The sequence below is a fragment of the Oncorhynchus gorbuscha genome, linkage group LG16, assembly GCF_021184085.1.
Source record: "Oncorhynchus gorbuscha isolate QuinsamMale2020 ecotype Even-year linkage group LG16, OgorEven_v1.0, whole genome shotgun sequence".
In the NCBI taxonomy this organism is placed as follows: Eukaryota; Metazoa; Chordata; class Actinopteri; order Salmoniformes; family Salmonidae; genus Oncorhynchus; species Oncorhynchus gorbuscha.
In genome coordinates, this window is record NC_060188.1 from 27,102,187 (window position 1) to 27,125,090 (window position 22,904).

The window sequence follows — 22,904 nt, forward strand, 5'->3', positions numbered from 1 at the left end:
ACAGCAGATGTCACCCAAACCAAACTCATTTGCAACTGTATTCCATGTAGGCCTTCACAGCAGCCTACATAGATATTGTAGCAGATGGCATGATCATCATGTGAAATAAAAAGCGTTGGCGTGTATTCTAGATACATTTTCTGTATGTCATGTTCACGATGTTGTCATGCGCCTGTTCCACTGTGATGGTGGTTTCCACTAGATAGCACAGCCACAAAGTAAATTGGCTTTATCAAACAAATTCATAACAACACAAAATTAGTTTGTTGGTCTTAATTGAGTATTAGGGTTAGACATAAGTTAATCAGTGTGGTTAAGTTGAGGGATAAGGTTGGGTTTAGGTTTAAAATCAAATTGAAAGAATATACATTTTAGAAATAGGCGGAGTTTATTACTTTGTGGCTGTGGTAACTAGTAACGACCAGTGCTGGTGGTGTGATAAATCTAGTTCCGCATTCCATGGAATCAACCAACTGAAAAGCATTGAGTATTGCTATTTGCGTTGGATTTCAGTATCAAATATAGTATACGCTGATCGATCTCCATAGATTGATATCTGATCACGGGATTTATCCAATTATAACGTCGCCTCTGAAATCAAGCGTCTCCTTGTGGGACCGCCCCCTTTCCTTTCTCCTCGGGAGCGCGGCATTGGAAAGAGAGGCGCCGTGCCCGCGCTTTACGTCTCTGGTTCGTGTACTGACAGCCAGCTGTGCGGATAGAACGACAACAATCTGCGGGATTTTATCAATCCAGCCGTCAAACTTGACCCGTATTGTTTGGGAAGAACACTTTTACTTGACAGATACTTTTGTTTTTATCGTTTAATTTATCCGACTACACAGCATTCCTCAAACATGAATCCGTCGTGTGGCAGATGTGGCACAATCGTGTACCCCACGGAAAAAGTGAATTGTCTGGACAAGGTAAGGGAACAAATATTTGTAACCAAACATTTGAATTCGCAGGCCCCTGCTTATGTTTGTGTATTATACATTCCATTTTCAATACAAATTTCTTTAGCGTGTTTAATGATTTGTGATGCCTGGGCAGGTAGGCTAACTAACATTAGCTAGATGGCACGTTACCTGTCTGTGTGGATGTGATTGTGAAAGACTAATAACGTTAGCTAGCTTGCTCTTTTGATTTGTTGATGAACGTTTAGCTAACTAGCTAATTGGGTTTACTAATTAGTAATGTTATCTAGCTAACTAGACGTTTACATTTATTTCACATTTGCCACGTTGGATTTTCACAGATTTCATTGCTTGAACGAAGTGTTTCCTGTTTTCACCACAAACAAGCCAGTTTCGCTCGCTGCGTTAACGTCTGGTTAGCTAGCTAACGTTATCAAAGACAGAAATGTCGTTAGCATTGCTATCAGCCAAATATAAGACCAGTCAGTGTCAGATTGTGATTGATTGGCATACAACGATCAATTATGATGAACTAGTTTGCTGGTCACAGATGAACTTTTACTCCATTGCATTGTGAAATCTATCTTACTAGGTTAGCCCAAATTGTTCATTTCAGTTCTAGCTAGCGAAATGAGTACGTTCGTGATTTCAAAGTTAGTTGCTGACGTTAGTTTCAGTTCTCTCCAAATCCAGAAATAAACATGTGACGCGTTACCATCGCGAATTTCATAGCCAGAACTTCCTGGTGTAATTTGTGTCAGTGTCAATTTGACTCAAGCTAAGCATCTTGGTTTTTCAGGTTGGAACAATAATTTGGGGTTGTTCAATTGCAATACAGTGCCTTATCAAAGTCCAGTGTTTACTAGCAGCTCACACAAGATACTCCGGATAAGGAAGTGTAATCTATCAGAGTGTGGAAGATTTAAAACTCAAAGGGAACAGAGCCATGCTTCACACCTTAAGGGAAATTGTCAATACTTTAAAAAAAGTAAACACAATGTCACAACATCCATCTGCGAGGGCTTTGTGTGCACGCACAGGCTAGCAAGTGTAATATAAAGCAGTCACTCTACTATTGTGGTCTTGTCCGTTTAGTCTCTTGTCACTCAGTACTGCAGTAACACATGTTCTGCAGCATGTTGTCTTGTGCAGCTCATTGTTATTTATGCTGTCAACGGAAAGGACACTACCTTTATGGTACATGTAGCCAAGTGGTTAGAGCGTTGGACTAGTAACCGAAAGGTTGCTGGATCCAATCCCTGAGCTGACAAGGTTTAAAAAATCTGACGGTCTGCCCCTGAGCAAGGCAGTTAACCCACTTTTCCCCGGGCATGGTAGACGTGGTTATCAATTATGGCAGCCCACCTGAACCTCTCTGATTCAGAGGGGTTGGGTTAAATGCGGAAGACACATTTCAGTTGAATACCTAGTCAGTTGTACAACTGAATGCATCTCCCTTTCCCTTACACTCTTGTCAATCAAGCTGGACCACACAATCCCTGTACCCACTTCTTTTTGCACACAGGATAGGCCAAGGCTATAATAATCACATATTCTCATGTGGTCCCTCTTTGTGTAATTTGAAGGTCTGTTACTTTTGCTGCCAGAGCGCACTGAGCAGAGTGCACATTGTATGACTCTAGTGGAGGATGTGGGCGGGGTCACCCTTTGTGGTGAGAGAAGGATGCATAGGCATTTTCTACACACTCAGCCAAGTGATGCCGGGGGTGGGGGGTACAAATTGTCTACTGGACATTGGGAAGGCCTTGTGGAGTCGTAATGGGTGTAATCTATTTGGGTCGATAGATGGGGCGTCTGGTGAGAGATGATAGCGCACATTACCAGACATCAGAGATGCCAATACTTGTGTGCACTGCACGCCCATGGGTTTGAACTCCTCTTACTCCCTGTTGCGAAAGAACAAGGCCCTATTTATTGTTCTCCAACAGGATGGAGATGAAATTGACAACCCTGACCTTGGATTGAAATGTAGATCCTAAAATAAAACTATCCCGTACATATTCATGTAAACTGTTTCTGGGTGTTCTGGCTAGAAATCAGGTGAACTGAACATTAAGCAGAACCGCTGCCGTGTTCTCTGGAAAATCGTGAGCACGCTGCCCCGAAGCAGCGCACATTCCGGCAGACAGACACTCCCATAAAAATGTGCTCTGTCAGAGGCCTGCTGTACTGCCTGTCTCCCCCTCTGAGCCCAGGGAGCGTCTGTCTTAGCTGCTATTCCGCATCAGCGCTCTCCTCCTCAGACATGAAAACAACCTCCCTATTCCCCTTCTGGGCACTGGCTGCCCTTCTCGTTTGTTTAAACCAGACGAGGCCAGCCGTGACAGGCGGCAGTTTTTCCAGTCTGGTTCAGGTGAAGGCAGCCAGGGTAGTCAAGGCTGCAGCGTGCAGTTCCCTCGGCGACCGCTGAATACTTGCTTACCTGACAAACTGTCTTGTGTAATGTATGGGGCTGTGCTGTGGAGAAGCTGGGTCATAGATGCTAGTTTGTCTGCCACCCTGCATTTCATTATAGTGGGACGGGGCTGGGATCTGCAGGAGGGGGCACCTGAGGTTGAGGGGTAAAGACAGGAAATGTTATGTGAGACTTAAGAGATTAGACATACTTATCTGTCTTGCTTTCAATATGTTGATGTTGCCTGTTAGTAATGCAGTACTATGCTTCAGAGGTTTTTGACAAGTCCTCCTAGCTATCGAAACAGATGAGTGATCTTGAGGACCAGGGGCTTCACTGTAAGGGTTAACTGCAGGAGATGGGAGTTTGCCAGATAGTAGATTATTCATAACCATAGTGCCCGACTGTACACACTATGCAAACCTGGTTTAACCAAACCTGGAAACATGGCTGTGTGCGTATTGGATTTGTTTGACTGTGTGCATGATTGATGTTAATGTGTGCGTCTGTGTTTCTGCGTTCTGGGAGTCTCTGTTATATTGTGGGAGATTCTGTATACAGGTCATCGCATTCTCAATGTGTGCCTTCTACCCTGTGTCTGTGACTCGTGCCTATACTTTATTTTCATTTGGATGGACGTTCTCTCTCTCTCCCTATGGGCAACCCGTTCTGCAAGGACTCTGCCTGCCTGCTTTATCAATATTTCATTGACATAAATACCACTATACGTCTGCTCTGTGGCTTCAAACGTGTGTACCTGGGTGTGAGCGGCCCAGGCAGTAGGGTGAAGGCTTTATCTGTTTCTGCCCAGCAGGGAAGAAGCTCACAGATAAGTTCCTCTCCTCTTTGAAAAGCAGAACCCCCCCCCCCCCCCCCGCAGGTAGAGGGGGAGAGTAGGGAGAGAGAAACCCGTGATCTTCTTCAACTCTGGAAGAAGGGCTGGTTCAGGGAGGGGAAGCACATAAGGCCCTAAAGAATAAAACAACGTCTCTTGTCTCCTGTTCCGACTCCAATATCGGCTCTTAACATGCAAGGTAACACGTCGGAACGCGTAGATAAGCTAACTTGATAAAAGCTCTTTAAAAAGATCATTCAATGTCACAGCCTTGGATTTTTGGTTTAGGACTCAGTTTTACTGATTTTCTATATATAAGCCGTAGCTTACATTAGGGCTAGGCGGTATACCGTTTTTTTACTATATACCGGTATTGATGCAGGGACCGGTTTGGGTTTTTACTTTACCTTCTATAACGGTATTTGAATGTTTGGTCTGTTAAATGTGATATGCAGTGTGTGACGTCCATTTTTATAGTTTACCCCGCTACTTGAGTCATCCCTCTCCGCTCTCTCTCTCCACGCCGCTTTCCACACAGACCTAGTCCCACCCCATGTCACTCAAGGAGTGCATTTGTTGTTGCTTGACCACGGGACACTTTCATTCAGTCTGTATGGTCAATGCAGCACATGCAACAATGTTCCCAATTTGATCTTAATATAAATCCACAATTGTTGTATAATTACAATATTAGTTTCTTTCTTACGTCTGCAGACAGCTAGTTTGTATTTTCTTAGCAAGTTAAGCTAAATTGTGTTAGCCACTAATGCTAATTGCTAGTTAGCTGGCTAGTGCTGGTGGAGGCCTAAATCAGCAAGTTGTTTGTGCAACAGTGTCTTCTAAATCAAAGAGGAATATGCGAAGCATGAATATGTTGGCTATATGAATAAAGATTTAATGTAGCCAAAAATTATAGGAACTTTGGTTCCTACCCTGTCACAATAACTCATCCATGGCATTTTCATTCGTTGTCATGTCAAACATCACTGTATTCAAAGTAACCACTATTATTTCTATTCTAACTATAGAATTATAATAAATATATTTCCATGATTCCAAAAGTTCACCCAAGTGTTTTGATCTAGAATGTATGTGTTGCCACCCTAGGGTCGGTCACACACTACTCATAAAGTCAATTTTCAACTTGAATTAATCAAAAACATAAAATACAGTCAGATTTGAAAAATAGCATATGATATTTTGGTCAAATCGCCCAGCCCTAGCTTACATGCTGACCACACCGCTGGCGTCGCAAAATACTTGTACACGTACATGTTCTTCAATCATTGCACCCACACTGCTCACGTGTGCCAACGAGCATCTGCGTTGCCAGGAGCTAAAATAGAAGTCAGTTCTATTTGTGACTGAACACTGTGGAAGTCCTGCCTCTCCCATCTCCTCGTTGGTTTATAGAAGCAGATACCCATGTGCCATCTCCTCATTGGTTATACCCATGTGGGTAATTTGAAAGAGGAACTGAGGCTGGTCAGTCATGGTAATACACCTTTTAGTCATGGTATGGTAATGGCATGGTATGTTCAGTCATGGTAATACACCCACTGGCTACAGGTTATCCACTCGTAGCTAGCGCTCCAGCAGGTATATCTCACTGGTCACCCCCAAAGATGGTGTGCATAAACAGGCGAACAAGGCTCACCTCATCAGTGACATTCCTTCAAGGTGCATTTTAGATGATCAAATTGTGCTTTTTATTTTATTTTTTTACATTTTAGTACCACTTTCTGAAATTGGTTATGGTTAGGTCTAATCACGTTCCAGATATTATAAAATAGAGCCCTGGAGGATAAGATTAAGATTTATTGTGCCTCCTGTTTTAAAATGATTTAATTAAATTGGGACTGGAAAAACGCTTTCAGTGTCAATATATAAATATATAACCGAAAGGTTGCAAGATCAAATCCCCAAGCTGACAAGGTAAAAATCTGTCATTCTGCCCCTGAACAAGGCACTGTTCTTAGGCCGTCATTGAAAATAAGAATTTGTTCTTAACTGACTTGCATAGTTAAATAAAGGTCAAATATTTTTTTAGAAAAGATTATGGACCTATATATTTTAAAATAATTGAATCTTTGAGAACTAACAATTAATTAAAGCTAGACAGTAAGGGAGATTTGACCATTCCGAAAATAATTGATTTAGAGGTGTAGATTTGATGTTTTAGCAGAAGAACACTGCATTAGCCATGTCAAAATGCAGAACATTGCAGAGAATTGTCTTTATAACAGCAACATTTTCTCATCTCTATGGTAGAATTGCAGGAAAATGGCTTTAAAGAGCAAAAATGTCTCTCTGCTCCATAGGTAAGTAGGCCGTCATTGTAAATAAGAGTTTGTTGTTAACGGGCTTGCCTAGTTAAATAAAGGTCAAATGCAAAAATGTATTAACATAAATGTGTAGAATTGAAGGAAATTGGCTTAGAATGCTAAAAGAAGTATTTAAAAAATCTGCCGCACTAACAATCTACTGCACCCCCTGCGACACCCACCACGGTAAGCTCCCTTTGATCCAGACACAACCCTGCATGGTACAACGTCTTAGTTAGGTCAAAGGTCAGAATGCAATCTGTTGACTAAACCAACAGATACCGCCACCATCATTTTAAGGCATGCTGAGAGGTCAAACTCAACTCCTCCCCTGTAGCGGAGTCATGTCCACTCCCCCGCTCATCATCATCTTGGCTGATGCAGTCACACCCCCACAGGCACAAGCCTCATACACTGTTGCTCTGCAAAAAACATATGCAAAACCCCTCTTTCCCCAAATAGCCCCCCCGGCTATCTCATCAGGATCAACAGTGCCAACTCTCTGCACGCTAGTCTGCCTACCGCCTGTCAGCACTGACTGGACTGTTCTACAGACACTGTTTATAACAGGCTCATTCAAATACACGGCGTCAATGACTAACACTGATGATCTGTCAGTTGATCTTATTCAAATAGGCCTTTCTGATACGGACAAGCAAGTCATGTAATTCAATGTTTTTCCATTGAAATGAGCTTCGGCCTATTTAAATGGTTGGGCAAAATTCAGATGGAATATATTTTAAAATCTGATTAATGTTGTCCGAGGGGTGAGCGGTTTTTCCAGCCAGTCGCCTCCGTTTGTGACTCAGATCAGAGGCAGAGTCCATGGAGTCAGTCACCTGAGGTAGTGACTCATGCGTTGCTTCCCTGGTCAGGTGACTTGGTAAGGTAGTTAGTTCTCTGCTCTGTATGCGAGTCTATGGAACTGGGACACCCATTGCTCTCAATACTATGGTGCTATTAATAGGAATACAGAGAGATTTGATTTTCCTGTTCTCTGTGTGTGAGATGGAGGATTTAGGAAAAGACTGTGGAAAAGGGACTGTTCAGACCAACTGTAAATTCACAGTTCAAGCTGGGTGTGGGCTTCCTGTCCAGAAACAAGTGAGTCAACATTATACCAAAATGCTCTGAGTTTCTCAGCTCTCCACAATCGGGGATTTCAGAATGGTTTGGTGCCGGGCAAGGCGGTGTCTCTGTCTAAGCACACTACAGCAGATCTCCCCACACACACCACAAGTGGTCTGTTCATGCGTGTTAAGTGCATATTTTAGCAAGTGCTGTGCTTCTCCCACTGGCCAACATAAGCAGTTGAGTGTGGTAAAAGCAAATGCATCAGGTAGGTCAATAATTAACAGTGGGCTTTAATGAGTTGGTGTAGCAATTCCCAAACTCTGTGCACATTTTTGGTTGCCCCAGCACTACACAGTAGAGGTCGACCGAGTATGATTTTTCAACGCTGATACCGATTATTGGAGGACCCCAAAAAAAGCCGATACTGTTTAATCGACCGGTTTTTATTTATTTATTTGTGATAATGACAATTACAACAATACAGAAAGAGCACTTATTTTAACTTAATATAATACATCAATAAAAATCAATTTAGCCTCAAATAAATAATGAAACATGTTCAATTTGGTTTAAATAATGCAAAAACAAAGTGTTGGAGAAGAAGGTAAAAGTGCAATTTGTGCCATGTTGCTCAGAACATGAAAGTTGGTGGTTCCTTTTAACATGAGTCTTCAATATTCCCAGATAAAGAAGTTTTAGGTTGTAGTTAATATAGGAATTATAGGACTATTTCTCTCTATACCATTTGTATTTCATATACCTTTGACTATTGGATGTTCTTATAGGCACTATAGTATTGCCAGTGTAACAGTATAGCTTCCGTCCCTCTCCTCCCCCCTACCTGGGCTCGAACCAGGAACACCTCGACAACAGCCACACTCGAAGCAGCGTTACCTATCGCTCCACAAATGCCGCGGCCCTTGCTGAGCAAGGGGAATAACTACTCCAAGTCTCAGAGCGAGTGACGTTTGAAACGCTATTAGCGGTCACCCTGCTAACTAGCTAGTCATTTCACATCGGTTACACCAGCCATTAGGCTGATAGGCTTGAAGTCATAAACAGAGCTGTGCTTGCGAACATCTGCTGGCAAAACGCAAGCAAGTGTTGTTTGAATTAATGCTTATGAGCCTGCTGCTGCCCACCATCGCTCAGTCAGACTGCTCTATCAAATCATAGACTTAATTATAACATAACACACAGAAATATGAGCCTTTGGTCATTAATATGGTCGAATCCGGATACTATCATTTTGAAAACAAAACATTTATTATTTCAGTGAAATATGGAACAGTTTCGGTATTTTATCTAACAGAGGTGGCATCCCTAAGTCTAAATATTCTTGTTACATTGCACAACCTTCAATGTTATGTCATAATTACGATAATTCTGGCAAATTAGGCAGCCCAAACTGTTGCATATACCCTGACTCTGCGTGCAATGAATGCAAGAGAAGTTATACAATTTCACCTGGTTAATATTACCTGCTAACCTGAATTTATTTGAGCTAAATATGCAGGTTTAAAAATATATACTTCTGTGTATTGATTTTAAGAAAGGCATTGGTGTTTATGGTGTGTCATTTAACGATTGTGCTTTTTTTGCGCTTTTGTTAAATCATCCCCCAGCGTTGCATCGATTATATGCAACGCAGGACAACTAGTAATATCATCAACCATCTGTAGTTAACTAATGATTATGATTGATTGTTTTTTATAAGATAAGTTTAATGCTAGCTAGCTAGCTAACTTACCATGTCTTACTGCATTTGCGTAACAGGCAGTCTCCTTGTGGAGTGCAACGAGAGGCAGGTGGTTATAGCGTTGGACTAGTTAACTGTACAGTTGCTAGATTGGATCCCCCGAGCTGACAAGGTGAAAGTCTGTCGTTCTGCCCCTGAACAAGGCAGTTAACCCACCGTTCCTAGGTCGTCATTGAAAATAAGAATGTGTTCTTAACTGACTTGCCTAGTTAAATAAAGGTATAAAAAAAAATTGGATTGTTATGACAACTTGAAATGGGCCCTAATTAATCGGCCATTCCGATTAATCGGTCGACCTCTACTACACAGCACTACACAGCTGATCAAAGCTTTATGATTAGTTTATTATTTGAATCAGCTGTGCACCCCTTAGGGTTCTGAGGACTAAGTTTGGGGAAACCCTGAGTTAGTGGCAGCCAGATGTGGGCTCACTGAGGCAACACACACACACAGTGAATGAGTGTGTGTGTCAACCTTGTGAGTGTAGTAGTGTCCCTATCGGGTGTGCACACAGCCAGTCAACGTGTCTGGAGTGCCTCCTATAGCCTGGGGTCTGTCCATACTGGCCGGGGTCTCGGCCACAGTCTGAGGGATCGTTAGGCTGACCGAGCACGTTCACAACATTTAGTACTGGGCCCCCGCTGACAGACAGGCATGCCCCGGAGCTGTGCTGATGCAGGGAGACAGTCCTGCTTTTTACTGGATCACATTTTCTCGGCCTTGGTTTCTGCAGTGTCCTGATTCTCTTACTTGACAGCCTGATCCAGCCTCAGCACCCACTCAGGCCCCAGCCGGGTTTGTCTGGAGTCTGAACACTGACAGTCTCATTCCCTCGTTCTAAATGAATCGCTCCTCCTCTCCTTGTCTCTCGGTAGTGTATTGGTCCCAGAGATGGTCATGGGATCTGTGGGAGGTGTAGTCCTGACCTGGTGGGTTAGCAGGTTTCGGTGAAGGCCAGGTATTCCTTTTGTTGTTGTTGACATGGCTGCAATCCAAGCCTGTTCTCTATGGAACTGGAATTCACCCTAGGTCAATATTGCGTTTACCCCGGTAAACACAGGTTCAAAGTCCACTGCTGCCATTCAGCTCATCTTTACCCCTCCGCTTGCGGCATTAGCACCCGCAGTCACACACTCCTCTATTGGCTCTCCCTTTGTTCTATTTGTTTATCCATCGCTTCTCAATAACACAGATTAGGATTACAGATTAGGGGAGATGCCCGGAGGGAATGTAGAGAATATGGCAACAGAGAGGCTGGAGTTGAGACATGAGATTGGGATGAATATTTAGACAGGTGGACAGACGCCTTCTAAAATGGCCACCACATCTGGAAAAAGCTGAGGCCTAGATTTAGTAGAAATGTAAACTACCCACACAGTGGTGGTGTTTTGATCTGTCAGCGATTTGACATGCCAGAGCCACAGAGGGAGAGGCAAAGACGATGCATCTGCCAGTGGGTCTTCTCTCTCTGACTGGGCCTGTGTAGTGTGGTTGAGGTATAGGTTTGGCCCAGTGTTGCTGGCTGGCTCTGGATCAGGGCTCCATTGACCAGGGCCTGTGTCCCGAATGAGCCCACTCCTTTGTCTGCCTCAGCCCGGCTCTGCTGGTCAGCAGCTTCACACACACAGTCCTGGGTGGTCCGTCGGTAAAGGCCAGTGTGAGAACACACCAGACTTGAATTCTGAAAAGGTATCGGAGTGAATGGAGTCATGGATTTAAGGCAAAAGCTTTTGTCCTGTAGTGGATAAACTGCATCCAGGAATCCCTGCTATATGTTTTGGAAACACTCCTTGTTCTACAATCCTCCCCTAGTCACTGTAGGTTGTGGACAGGTGTCTTTTATACTGATAACAAGTTCAAACAGGTGCCATTAATACAGGTAACGAGTGGAGGACAGAGGAGCCTCTTAAAGAAGAAGTTACAGGTCTGTGAGAGCCAGAAATCTTGCTTGTTTGTAGGTGACCAAATAATTATTTTCCACCATAATTAGCAAATAAATTCATTAAAAATCCTACGATCTGATTTTCTGGATTTTTTTCTTATTTTGTTTGTCATAGTTGAAGTGTACCTATGATGAAAATTACAGGCCTCATCTTTTTAAGTGGGAGAACTTGCACAATTGGTGGCTGACGAAATACTTTTTTGCCCCACTGTGTGTAAATATATATATATATCTACAACATTACTGAATTAACACTTTTATTTTAACTTAATAATATACATAAATTAAATCAATTTAGTCTCAAATAAATAATGAAACATGTTCAATTTGGTTTAAATAATTCAAAAACAAAGTGTTGGAGAAGAAAGTAAAAGAGCAATATGTGCCATGTAAGAAAGCTAACGTTTAAGTTCCTTGCTCAGAACATGAGAACATATGAAAGTTGGTGGTTCCTTTTAACATGAGACTTCAATATTCCCAGGTAAGAGGTTTTAGGTTGTAGTTAATATAGTATTTGTTGGACTATTTCTCTCTACCATTTTTTTTTATTTCTACCATTTTCTAAATTTCATATACCTTTGACTATTGGATGTTCTTATAGGCACTATAGTATGGCCAGCCCAATCTCGGGAGTTGATAGGCTTGGAGTCATAAACAGCGCTGTGCTTCAAACATTGCAACGATCTGCAGGAAAGTGCTGTTTGAATGAATGCTTACGAGCCTGCTGCTGCCTACCACTGTTCAGTCAGACTGCTATATCAAATCATAGACTTCATTATACGAGCCTTAAACAAAACGTTTATTCTTTCTGTGAAATACGGACACGTTCCGTATTTTATCAAAGGGGTGGCAACCCTAACTCTAAATATTGCTGTTACATTGCACAACCTTCAATGTTATGTCATAGTTATGTAAAATTCTGGCAAATTAATTACTGTCTTTGTTAGGAAGAAATGGTCTTCACACAGTTCGCAATGAGCCAGGTGGCCCAAACTGCTGCATGTACCCTGACTCTGTTTACACTGAACGTAAGAGAAGGACACAATTTTCCTAGTTAATATTGCCTGCTAACGAGAATTTCTTTGACCAAAATATGCAGGTTTAAAAAAATATAGTTGTGTATTGATGTTTATGGTTAGGTACATTGGTGCAATGATTGTGCTTTTTTTGCGAATGCGCTGTTAAATCATCACCTGTTTGGCAAAGTTGAAGTCGGCTGTGATTCGATGATAAATTAACAGGCGTCGCATTGATTATATTCAACGCAGCACAAGCTAGTTTACCTAGTAATATCATCAACCATGTGTAGGTAACTAGTGATTATGTTAACCTTTCTAGGGCAGGGGTTCCGCTAGCGTTTCCGCTGAAAAGGCAGCGTGAGAAATTCAAAAATATTTTGTTTAAATATGTAACTTTCACCCATTAACAAATCCAACACAGCAAATGAAAGCTAAACATCTTGTTAATCTACCCATCATGTCCGATTTTAAAAATGCTTTACAGCTAAAGCACAACATATGATTATGTTAGGTCAGAGTCAAGTCACAAAAACACACACAGCCATTTTCCAGCCAAAGATAGGAGTCACAAAAAGCAAAAATATAGATAAAATTCATCACTAACCTTTGATTATCTTCATCAGAGGACTTCATGTTACACAATACATGTATGTTTTGTTCGATAATGTACATATATTTATATCCAAAAATCTCATTGTACATTGGCGTGTTAAGTGCAGTAATGTTTTGATTCCAAAACATCCGGTGATTTTGCAGAAATACTCATAATAAACATTGATAAAAGATGCAAGTGTAATTCACTGAATTAAAGAAACTTGTCCTCTATTCAACCGCTGTGTCAGATTTCAAAAAAACTTTACGGAAAAAGCATAATCTGAGAACGGTGCTCAGAACCCAAAACAGCCAGCGGAATATCTGCCATTTTGGTGTCAACAGAAGCTAGAAAAAACCCACTAAATATTCATTTACCTTTGATCTTTATCAGAAGGCACTCCCAGGAATCCCAGTTTGACAATAAATTTCTGATTTGTTCCATAAAGCCCATAATTTAGCCACTTGTTGTTAGTGTGTTCAGCCCAGTAATCCATCTTCATGAGTTGCGAGCACTTTCTCCAGACAAAAACTCAAAGTTCCGTTACAGTCGGTAGAAACAAGTCAAATTATGTATGCAATCAATCTTTAGGATGCTTTGAACATAAATCATCAATAAGGTTCCAACTGGAGAATTTCATTGGCTGAAGAAAAGCATTGGAACGAGAGCAAACTCTGTCGGGAGCGCGCTTCATGAGACCGAGGCTCTCTGCCAGACCACTCACTCAGAGCTATTATGAGCCCCTCCTTTATATTAGAATCCTCAAACCAGTTTCTAAATCCTGTGGAAGCCCTAGGAAGTGCATCCTCATTCGGATTTCATTAGGCACTGTTTTGAAAATCGACTTCTCACTTCCTGTTTGGATTTCTTCTCAGGTTTTTGCCTGCCATATGAGTTGTGTTCTACTCGTAGACATCATTCAAACCGTTTTAGAAACTTCAGTGTGTTTTCTATCCAGTACTAATAATATGCATATTTTAGCATCTGGGACAGAGTAGGAGGCAGTTCAGTCTGGGCACTCTATTCATCCAAAAGTGAAAATGCTGCCCCCTATCCCAAAAAGGTTCAAATTGATTGTTTTTTTATAAGATCAGTTTAATGCTAGTAGCAACTTACCTTGGCTCCTTGCTGCACTAGCGTAACAGGTGGTCAGCCTGCCATACACAACGCTGTCTCCTCGTGGATTGCAATGTAATCGGCTATAATCGGCATCCAAAAACGACGATTACCGATTGTTATGAAAACTTGAAACCGGCCCTAGATAATCGGCCTTGCCAATTAGTCGGGTCGACCTCTAGACCTGATGGATACCCCCAGCCGTAATTTGAATGAATGCATGTTTGTCTATCTGCTTCAGTGGGCTGTCTTATTTATGTGCTTTGTGTGTGTAGGCAAGTAGTGGAACATGTTTCGTGAGAGGGATAAAAAGGAATGGCTGAATAGAGAATACCCCGGAGCCACGTTAATAAAGACTATCTTTCTCCCTCTCTCTCTCGCCTTCCCTTGATAGCAGGAACGGCCAGATCATAGCCTCACTCCCTGGTGTTACTCTCATCCACCCCTCCCTCTCCTCGCTCTCTCCCTCCTTTCATGTTCCTTCCTCTTTCCCTCCAGCCTCCCTCCCTCGGTCCCCCTCTGAACCCTCAGGCCACAGATCAGCCTGCTGTCGAGAGAGAGGGGGGGAGACTAAGAAGGATAGGGCTGTTGTGAATATGGATAGAGGGAGAGAAGGAGACCAAGGCTTGCAGAGCTGAACGGACAGAAAGGAAGAGAGGGGGTCAAATCAAACTGAACACGAGTCTTTTCCAGCCGTCAGTCATCCCATTAAGACAGCTCAATGTGCTCTGTTGGCAGTGTTGTGAATGGCTATGGGTGAGTAGAGTCAGGGCAGGGAAACTGGGTCAGTCACTAGATGTGTGTGACGCGTGTGTGTGTGTTTCTGATTAACGTTAGATCTCCACACAAGGCCAGGGAATATTAAGGCGGCGTGACTGAGGCTTTGATTATGCTGCCAGCTAGGTTAACAACCTGTCAGGACATTTAGCTCTTATTTAAACACTGTGTGTATCCTCAGACGGTTGCGTCATTGTGCAACCTCTTCAGAGAGTGGCTGACCATTACGAGTGGCGTTAGTGGAGTACCAAGAAGGTGCGCTGGATGCCTGGGGTGGTTGGAATGACTTTTCAAATGCACACAACTACCTCTCCATCCACCATGGTAGAAGGGCTTTCTGACAGGATGCTCAAGCCAGCAGGTTTCATCTCTAAAACACGACCAAAACTGTTCAGGGATCCTCAATGCTGCTTTGTTCTATGAGGGAGTTTTACAGAAGATGGGTGGGGTGTCATGGTGGACGTTGGCAATTCTCTCTAAAAGTGGATGTGGCTCTGCTCTAAACGGTGTCTAGTCAGCCACTGGGCTTCACGCATGGGTTTTGCAAACACGCCACACGTCCTGTGACGTGGCTTATAAATAACCACTGTGTAGACATGCCCAGAGAAAGAGGAAGTTGTCTGGTGACCGTTAACCCCTCTGCGCCTGGACAAACAGACCTCTCTCTTTCTCCGTTCTCCCTCTTTTCTCCAGCTAAAAAAAGATGATTATGTTCTTATTCATCCAAATATGTCACTTCCTGGTGTGAATATGCTGCGTGGTTTAGGTCCTCCATGCTAGCATTGAGAACAGTGAAATTAATGTCTAATCTCTCCCTCTCTCCCTCTCTCCCTCTCTCCCTCTCTCCCTCTCTCCCTCTCTCCCTCTCTCCCTCTCTCCCTCTCTCCCTCTCTCCCTCTCTCCCCTCTCTCCCTCTCTCCCTCTCTCCCTCTCTCCCTCTCTCCCTCTCTCCCTCTCTCCCTCTCTCCCCCTCTCTCCCTCTCTCCTCTCTCCCTCTCTCCCTCTCTCCCTCTCTCCCTCTCTCCTCCCCCTCTCTCCCTCTCTCCCTCTCTCCCTCTCTCCCTCTCTCCCTCTCTCCCTCTCTCCCTCTCTCCCTCTCTCCCTCCTCTCTCTCCCTCTCTCCCTCCTCTCTCTCCCTCTCTCCCCTCTCTCCCTCTCTCCCTCTCTCCCTCTCTCCCTCTCTCCCTCTCTCCCTCTCTCCCTCTCTCCCTCTCTCCCTCTCTGACAGTACTGGCACAAAGGATGCTTCAGCTGTGAGATCTGCAAAATGACTCTAAACATGAAGAATTACAAAGGCTTTGAAAAGAGACCATACTGCAATGCGTAAGTAGTCCCCAAACCTGTGTGTGTGTGTGTGTGAAGAGACGTAATAGAGGTTGGCAAAAGGCCCAGGTGTTCGTCCCTCACACCAAACAGAAGTGGCTGATTTAGCTTATTGCGGAAGACTGGTCCAGAGACTGACCCAGAGTGGTGTGTGTGTGATGTTCCAAACCCAGCTGTGTGTACTTCAGAGCGCTGTAGAGACTCCTCAGTTCCTCCCTTCCTTATTTCCTCATCTCCTCTCCTCCATTTCTGTGTCTCTGGCTCACCGAAGAGAAGAGCTGGGTGTGGGAAAGGGCATGCTTACACCCCCTCCTTGTCAGGGGGCCAACAAGGAAAATTCCATAAGTTCCTCAGCAGTGACACACACACACACCAGCCAACTCATGCTTCACACACACACTCCCACTCAAGCCCAAGCTCCTACGGCTGGTTAGGAATCCTTGGAATTCCCTTCTCTCCGCGCCAATCCTTTTTGATTGTGTGTTTGGGGAAAGAAGGCGTGGCCAGTTAGTGACCCCCTTCCCTCACGTACACACAGTTAGTGACATACACGTCTGGCTAGGAAAACACTCTTTAACTAATGATACACCCTTGCAACCTTCTCCTCCGCTTCTCAATATGTTTGTCCATCTGTCTCTCTGCCCAGAATCCAACCAGGAAAACACAGACACACGCACACACAAGTTCATTTTGAATACTGGAGAGTAGGGATTTTCCCATGAACTTCCTACTTCTCCAGTCACTCTCTTAGATCCCGATCTTTCAGAGAGATCATGCGGCTTTGCCTTTAGCAGGATCATCTCTATTCTCTCCTCAGACCTGCGTTCTCGCTCTCCCTCCTTCAGGAAGCAGGCCCCTCCAGACTGTTTATTGCTTTTCTTTCCGTTTGTGTAAATCCCTGTTCGTCAGAGTAAACCCCATCAGCGGAAGAGCCCCCCCCCCCCCCCCCCCCCCCCGACTCTAACTACTATAACTGTGTTGTGGTTTTACTGTGATCATAGCGTAGTTTTCTCTCTGCAGTGGATAGAAGTTTGTTTTCACTCAACACTGCCCACCCACAGCTGGGCTGAGAATCCCTGTGCCCTGATTAGTCGGCCAGCTCACAGGGGGATTGTAGGAGATTTAGGAGGACGGACAGATTGGAAATTCTTCTTGGCAATTTTGTTTTTCCGTGGGGTTTGAGAGCGCCTTGGGCAAGCTACTGTCATACCGTTGTTGTTCTCATGACCCCTGGATTCACAAACGCTGTAAACACACTTTAATTTAATCAGTAGTGTTTATAGAGGCAGTTTCACCTTGACCAGTCCCACCATGTTTCATAGCAGGCTAATTCAAATCTGGACCTCCAAGTCAGTTCCATTGTTGATTAGGCCTGGGAACTGCCAGAGACCTCACCATACGATATTATCACTGTACTGAGGTGCACTTACAATATGTATTGCGGTTCAATACCGGTTTGATGTTCCAGAAACATTGCTCTGTGTGTGTCTGCTGCAGAGAGACGGGAGCATGAGCAAATGAGTTGTTTTGATCAGTCATAGAAAGAAGTGCTGAAAACCATGTTGGCTCACTGTTTTAAAAAATGGAGAACAAACTATTGGGTGAAAATGACTGGCGTTTTGGCGCCGGTACAGCCGAGTAGCACTACCTAACCCTACCTAGTTTTTATTTTATATATACAAATCGGTGCTTTGAGTCAATCTTCCCTTCTTACCGGTGACTGCGACACCAGGTGGGTGAAATGAATTGTCAGAACGGGTAGAACAGAAACCCAGCAGTACTCCGGCCCTCCAGGCTCAGATTTGAAGAGCCCTGTTCTGTAGTAACACAGTTGGCAAGTTTTACTTTCAATTAGTTGTGTCTTCAACTGTACAGTTAATGAATAACAGAAGTCAACACAAGCCATTCTTTCTGAGAGAATGACATAATCCCAGTGTTCCAGCAGGTACTTTTCACATTTTGCCCGAGTGCTCAGTGCTCAGGTCCTGATCGACACTGACGGGATAAGAGCCCAGTCAGTGAAATGTCTCCGCCAGACATGTTTTAACATTTTTAGCCTCTGTGTCGTGGCTTCTTCTGTCAGTCTCCCTGTGTGGACGCCAGTCAGACGGCTCGGTCTTAGCGACGTCTCTCTGTGTTCTGCCATCTACACCAGCTCAGTCCCGTAGATAAAGACAGGCTTACTACACACCTACTCTATAGTACTCTGATTTTAGCCAGCCTACCTCGGAGTCTCTTCCATTGATGTTTTCCCCGACCGCGATCCAGAGCCACATCGGGTATTCTCATCCCATCGAGGGTTAGGCTAATTGATTTAGCATTGAGGGTAAACTGATCCTAGATCAGCTACTTTGTCCTTGAGTGCCCCTATGGACAGGAGTGGGTGTGGCCAGCCAGAAAGTCATTTTCCACCTGCTCCTAGTTCCACTATGCCAGTAACCCTTGCTCTCTCCAGTAGTTAGTTAGTTCCTGTTCTATCATGTTCTACTGGAGAGAGCAAGGGTTACCGGCATAGTGGAACTAGGAGCAGGTGGAAAATAAGCAGTCTAATAATGTGTGTTTGTGGCTGTCATTGATAGCAGGGGGAGGCAGTGTGTGGCTCCTAACTTTGTTCCACTGCAGCCTGACAGATGAGTGTTATTGGTTACTGACGCAAGACTCATACATGTACAGGCATTACATAGCCTTCACACACACATTCTTGTATAACTGGTCCCCACAAGTATAGTTAAAGTCGTGTACACACACACACACACACACACACACACACACACACACACACACACACACACACACACACACACACACACACACACACACACACACACACACACACACACACACACACACACACACACCGAAACAAACTCAAACGCACAATGAGTATCAAGTATCTGTGTGCCAGCTGCACACTTGTCTCTCTGTTCCATGCTGCAGCAGCCTAAAGCACAAAAGAGGCTCTGTAGAGCACACACTGGCCACAAACCAACCAGACACACCCGTATCCCCAAATAAAACCTACAAATAATCTATTATGACTTTTAGAATGAAGTGAGTGGAGTGCACCTCAGTTTCATCAAGCCGCCCAGTCACAGTCCTAGAGCTCTATAGAACAGTAGATTACAACAGGATGCTGTTACCAAACGTTACACATGACATGGCAAACTGAGGCTTCAGCTCTAACCCTGACCTAAGCTGCCCGCTAGCACAGCCAACCACTACATTTGAATGGAATTTGATAGCAGTACTCTCTCTGCCTTTTCAGGAACGTGTGTCAGCATACACGGACCTGTGTGTGCTTGCATGCTCCACTGCAAGGAAGGTTGCAGGTAGCCAGCCGTTAGAGGGAAGGCAGCAACCGGAGGGTTTCCAGTACGAATCCCGGGTCCAACAGGACAAATTGTCCAAGAAGTGAGCTGGCAACCAGAAAGTTGCCGGTATCAAATCCTAGATGCATTTGCCTGCCGTTGTGCCCTTGAGCAAGGCCCTTAACCCCCCACAACAACAGCTCCCTGGTTGCTCAGTGTGGCAGCCCCCCACACTTCTCCAACAACCCTGTATGTGTGTCTTTTGGAGGGGTTGGGTTAAAAATGGAAGTCACATTTTGGTTGGACCTTGTGTACAATTGACCAGTTTTAAGTGATATTACTCTTAATATCACACAACCTATAAATTGCTCTGTTCAGGACTTTCACTATACTCTGGGCTCACACTCCCTCTCTGCTGTTTGAGCTGAGCTGTGTGTGGGTTTAAAAGTGCTTGTTAGTTATTTTCTCATTCCTGGTATTAGATAATTACACAGCATTCTTCAGAAGGCCTCATTGTTTGAGGCTTTGAGCTCGTCCGTCTTTCTACATCAGTTTAAGTATAAATTCAATTACCAAGTTGTCAAGGAAACACTAAACATATTGCCTAACTGGGATACCCGATGCAGAGGGTGGGGGATTGAGGTCGTCCCACCCCCTGGGGCATGCTGGATAGTGGAGTCCATATGAGCAGCTAGATTCAGTCGAGGGAAACAAATGCTTCGTTTGCAAGTGATGTCTGAGTTTTGGAGTGTGCTCCCGGCTATCCATAAATAAATAAATAAAATTGTGCCGTCCTGCTTGCTTAATAAGGAATTTGAAATGATTTATACTTTGATACTTAAGTATATTTAAAACCAACCATTTTACTAGATGACTTTTACTTGAGTCATTTTCTGTTAAGGTGTCTTTACTTTTACTCAAGTATGACAATTGGAAACTTTTTCCACCCTGGTTTTTCCACACCTGCTATGACTCTCAACCAGGCATTTAATAACCTTGAAAGAAACATCCCCACCTCCACAACGCATACCCTCCTGCCAGTCCTGTTGACGGTGACAGGGGCCAGAGATGTCATCTGTCTACATGGGTTCCTAATTCACCCTGGAGACAATCTCTAACAATGACTGAGGTTTATTTGAGCTGCCTTGCTTTTCTTAAAATTCTAGACTCTTCAAGTCAAATCTGGACCTCGAAACCAGTTCTGTTGCCTTTAAAAAAAAATGTATTCCCTTCTTGACTGATTTTAGACCTGGGACACCAAATGGGTGCAATGAATTAACAGGTATAACAGAACCAGCAGTACTCCACACCTGATAGGTCAGATTTAAATACACCTTTTCTAGACCAGTGGTTCTCTCAAAAACATAATCTGTGCTTCAGAACACCAATGACCAGTCATTAGCATTGGTGCGCAAAGGCGGGAAAGCGCCTATCCAGATTAGTGACTAGAAAGCACTTGCCTGGCAAAAACAGTACATTTATATTATCCACGTAAAACACACTAAAGCAATCTGCTATAGTCAAGTCTTCGCAACAGCAATAGGCTACCTGGTGATTTCATTGATCCTTTTCATACATTTACATTTACATTTAAGTCATTTAGCAGACGCTCTTATCCAGAGCGACTTACAAATTGGTGCATTCACCTTATGACATCCAGTGGAGCAGTCACTTTACAATAGTGCATCTAAATCTTAAAGGGGGGAAGAGGGAACACTTATCCTATCCTAGGTATTCCTTAAAGAGGTGGGGTTTCAGGTGTCTCCGGAAGGTGGTGATTGACTCCGCTGTCCTGGCGTCGTGAGGGAGTTTGTTCCACCATTGGGGGCCAGAGCAGCGAACAGTTTTGACTGGGCTGAGCGGGAGCTGTACTTCCTCAGTGGTAGGGAGGCGAGCAGGCCAGAGGTGGATGAACGCAGTGCCCTTGTTTGGGTGTAGGGCCTGATCAGAGCCTGGAGGTACTGAGGTGCCGTTCCCTCACAGCTCCGTAGGCAATCACCATGGTCTTGTAGCAGATGCGACTTCAACTGGAAGCCAGTGGAGAGAACGGAGGAGCGGGGTGACGTGAGAGAACTTGGGAAGGTTGAACACCAGACGGGCTGCGGCATTCTGGATGAGTTGAAGGGGTTTAATGGCACAGGCAGGGAGCCCAGCCAACAGCGAGTTGCAGTAATCCAGACGGGAGATGACAAGTGCCTGGATTAGGACCTGCGCCGCTTCCTGTGTGAGGCAGGGTCGTACTCTGCGGATGTTGTAGAGCATGAACCTGCAGGAATGGGCCACCGCCTTGATGTTGGTTGAGAACGACAGGGTGTTGTCCAGGATCACACCAAGGTTCTTAGCGCTCTGGGAGGAGGACACAATGGAGTTGTCAACCGTGATGGCGAGATCATGGAACGGGCAGTCCTTCCCCGGGAGGAAGAGCAGCTCCGTCTTGCCGAGGTGGTGATCCGTCATCCACACTGATATGTCTGCCAGACATGCAGAGATGCGATTCGCCACCTGGTCATCAGAAGGGGGAAAGGAGAAGATTAGTTGTGTGTCGTCTGCATAGCAATGATAGGAGAGACCATGTGAGGTTATGACAGAGCCAAGTGACTTGGTGTATAGCGAGAATAGGAGAGGGCCTAGAACAGAGCCCTGGGGGACACCAGTGGTGAGAGCGCGTGGTGAGGAGACAGATTCTCGCCACGCCACCTGGTAGGAGCGACCTGTCAGGTAGGACGCAATCCAAGCGTGGGCCGCGCCGGAGATGCCCAACTCGGAGAGGGTGGAGAGGAGGATCTGATGGTTCACAGTATCGAAGGCAGCCGATAGATCTAGAAGGATGAGAGCAGAGGAGAGAGAGTTAGCTTTAGCAGTGCGGAGCGCCTCCGTGATACAGAGGAGAGCAGTCTCAGTTGAATGACTAGTCTTGAAACCTGACTGATTTGGATCAAGAAGGTCATTCAGAGAGAGATAGCGGGAGAGCTGGCCAAGGACGGCACGTTCAAGAGTTTTGGAGAGAAAAGAAAGAAGGGATACTGGTCTGTAATTGTTGACATCGGAGGGATCGAGTGTAGGTTTTTTCAGAAGGGGTGCAACTCTCGCTCTCTTGAAGACGGAAGGGACGTAGCCAGCGGTCAGTGATGAGTTGATGAGCGAGGTGAGGTAAGGGAGAAGGTCTCCGGAAATGGTCTGGAGAAGAGGGGGGGGGATAGGGTCAAGCGGGCAGGTTGTTGGGCGGCCGGCCGTCACAAGACGCGAGATTTCATCTGGAGAGAGAGGGGAGAAAGAGGTCAGAGCACAGGGTAGGGCAGTGTGAGCAGAACCAGCGGTGTCGTTTGACTTAGCAAACGAGGATCGGATGTCGTCGACCTTCTTTCAAAATGGTTGACGAAGTCGTCTGCAGAGAGGGAGGAGGGGGGGGAGGAGGATTCAGGAGGGAGGAGAAGGTGGCAAAGAGCTTCCTAGGGTTAGAGGCAGATGCTTGGAATTTAGCGTGGTAGAAAGTGGCTTTAGC

General features: G+C 44.6%; 1 protein-coding gene across 1 annotated transcript in view; it reads left to right on the forward strand.

The window, feature by feature from the left end:
- The first annotated feature begins 565 nt into the window (after positions 1-565).
- Positions 566-22,904, forward strand: part of LOC123998743 (LIM and SH3 domain protein 1-like) — a 52,443-nt gene continuing 30,104 nt past the window's right edge. The window contains exons 1-2 of the mRNA XM_046303863.1: positions 566-926; positions 16,000-16,094. Coding sequence (XP_046159819.1) covers positions 858-926; positions 16,000-16,094 — 164 coding nt within the window. The 5' untranslated portion in view covers positions 566-857. The remainder of the gene's footprint in view (positions 927-15,999; positions 16,095-22,904) is intronic.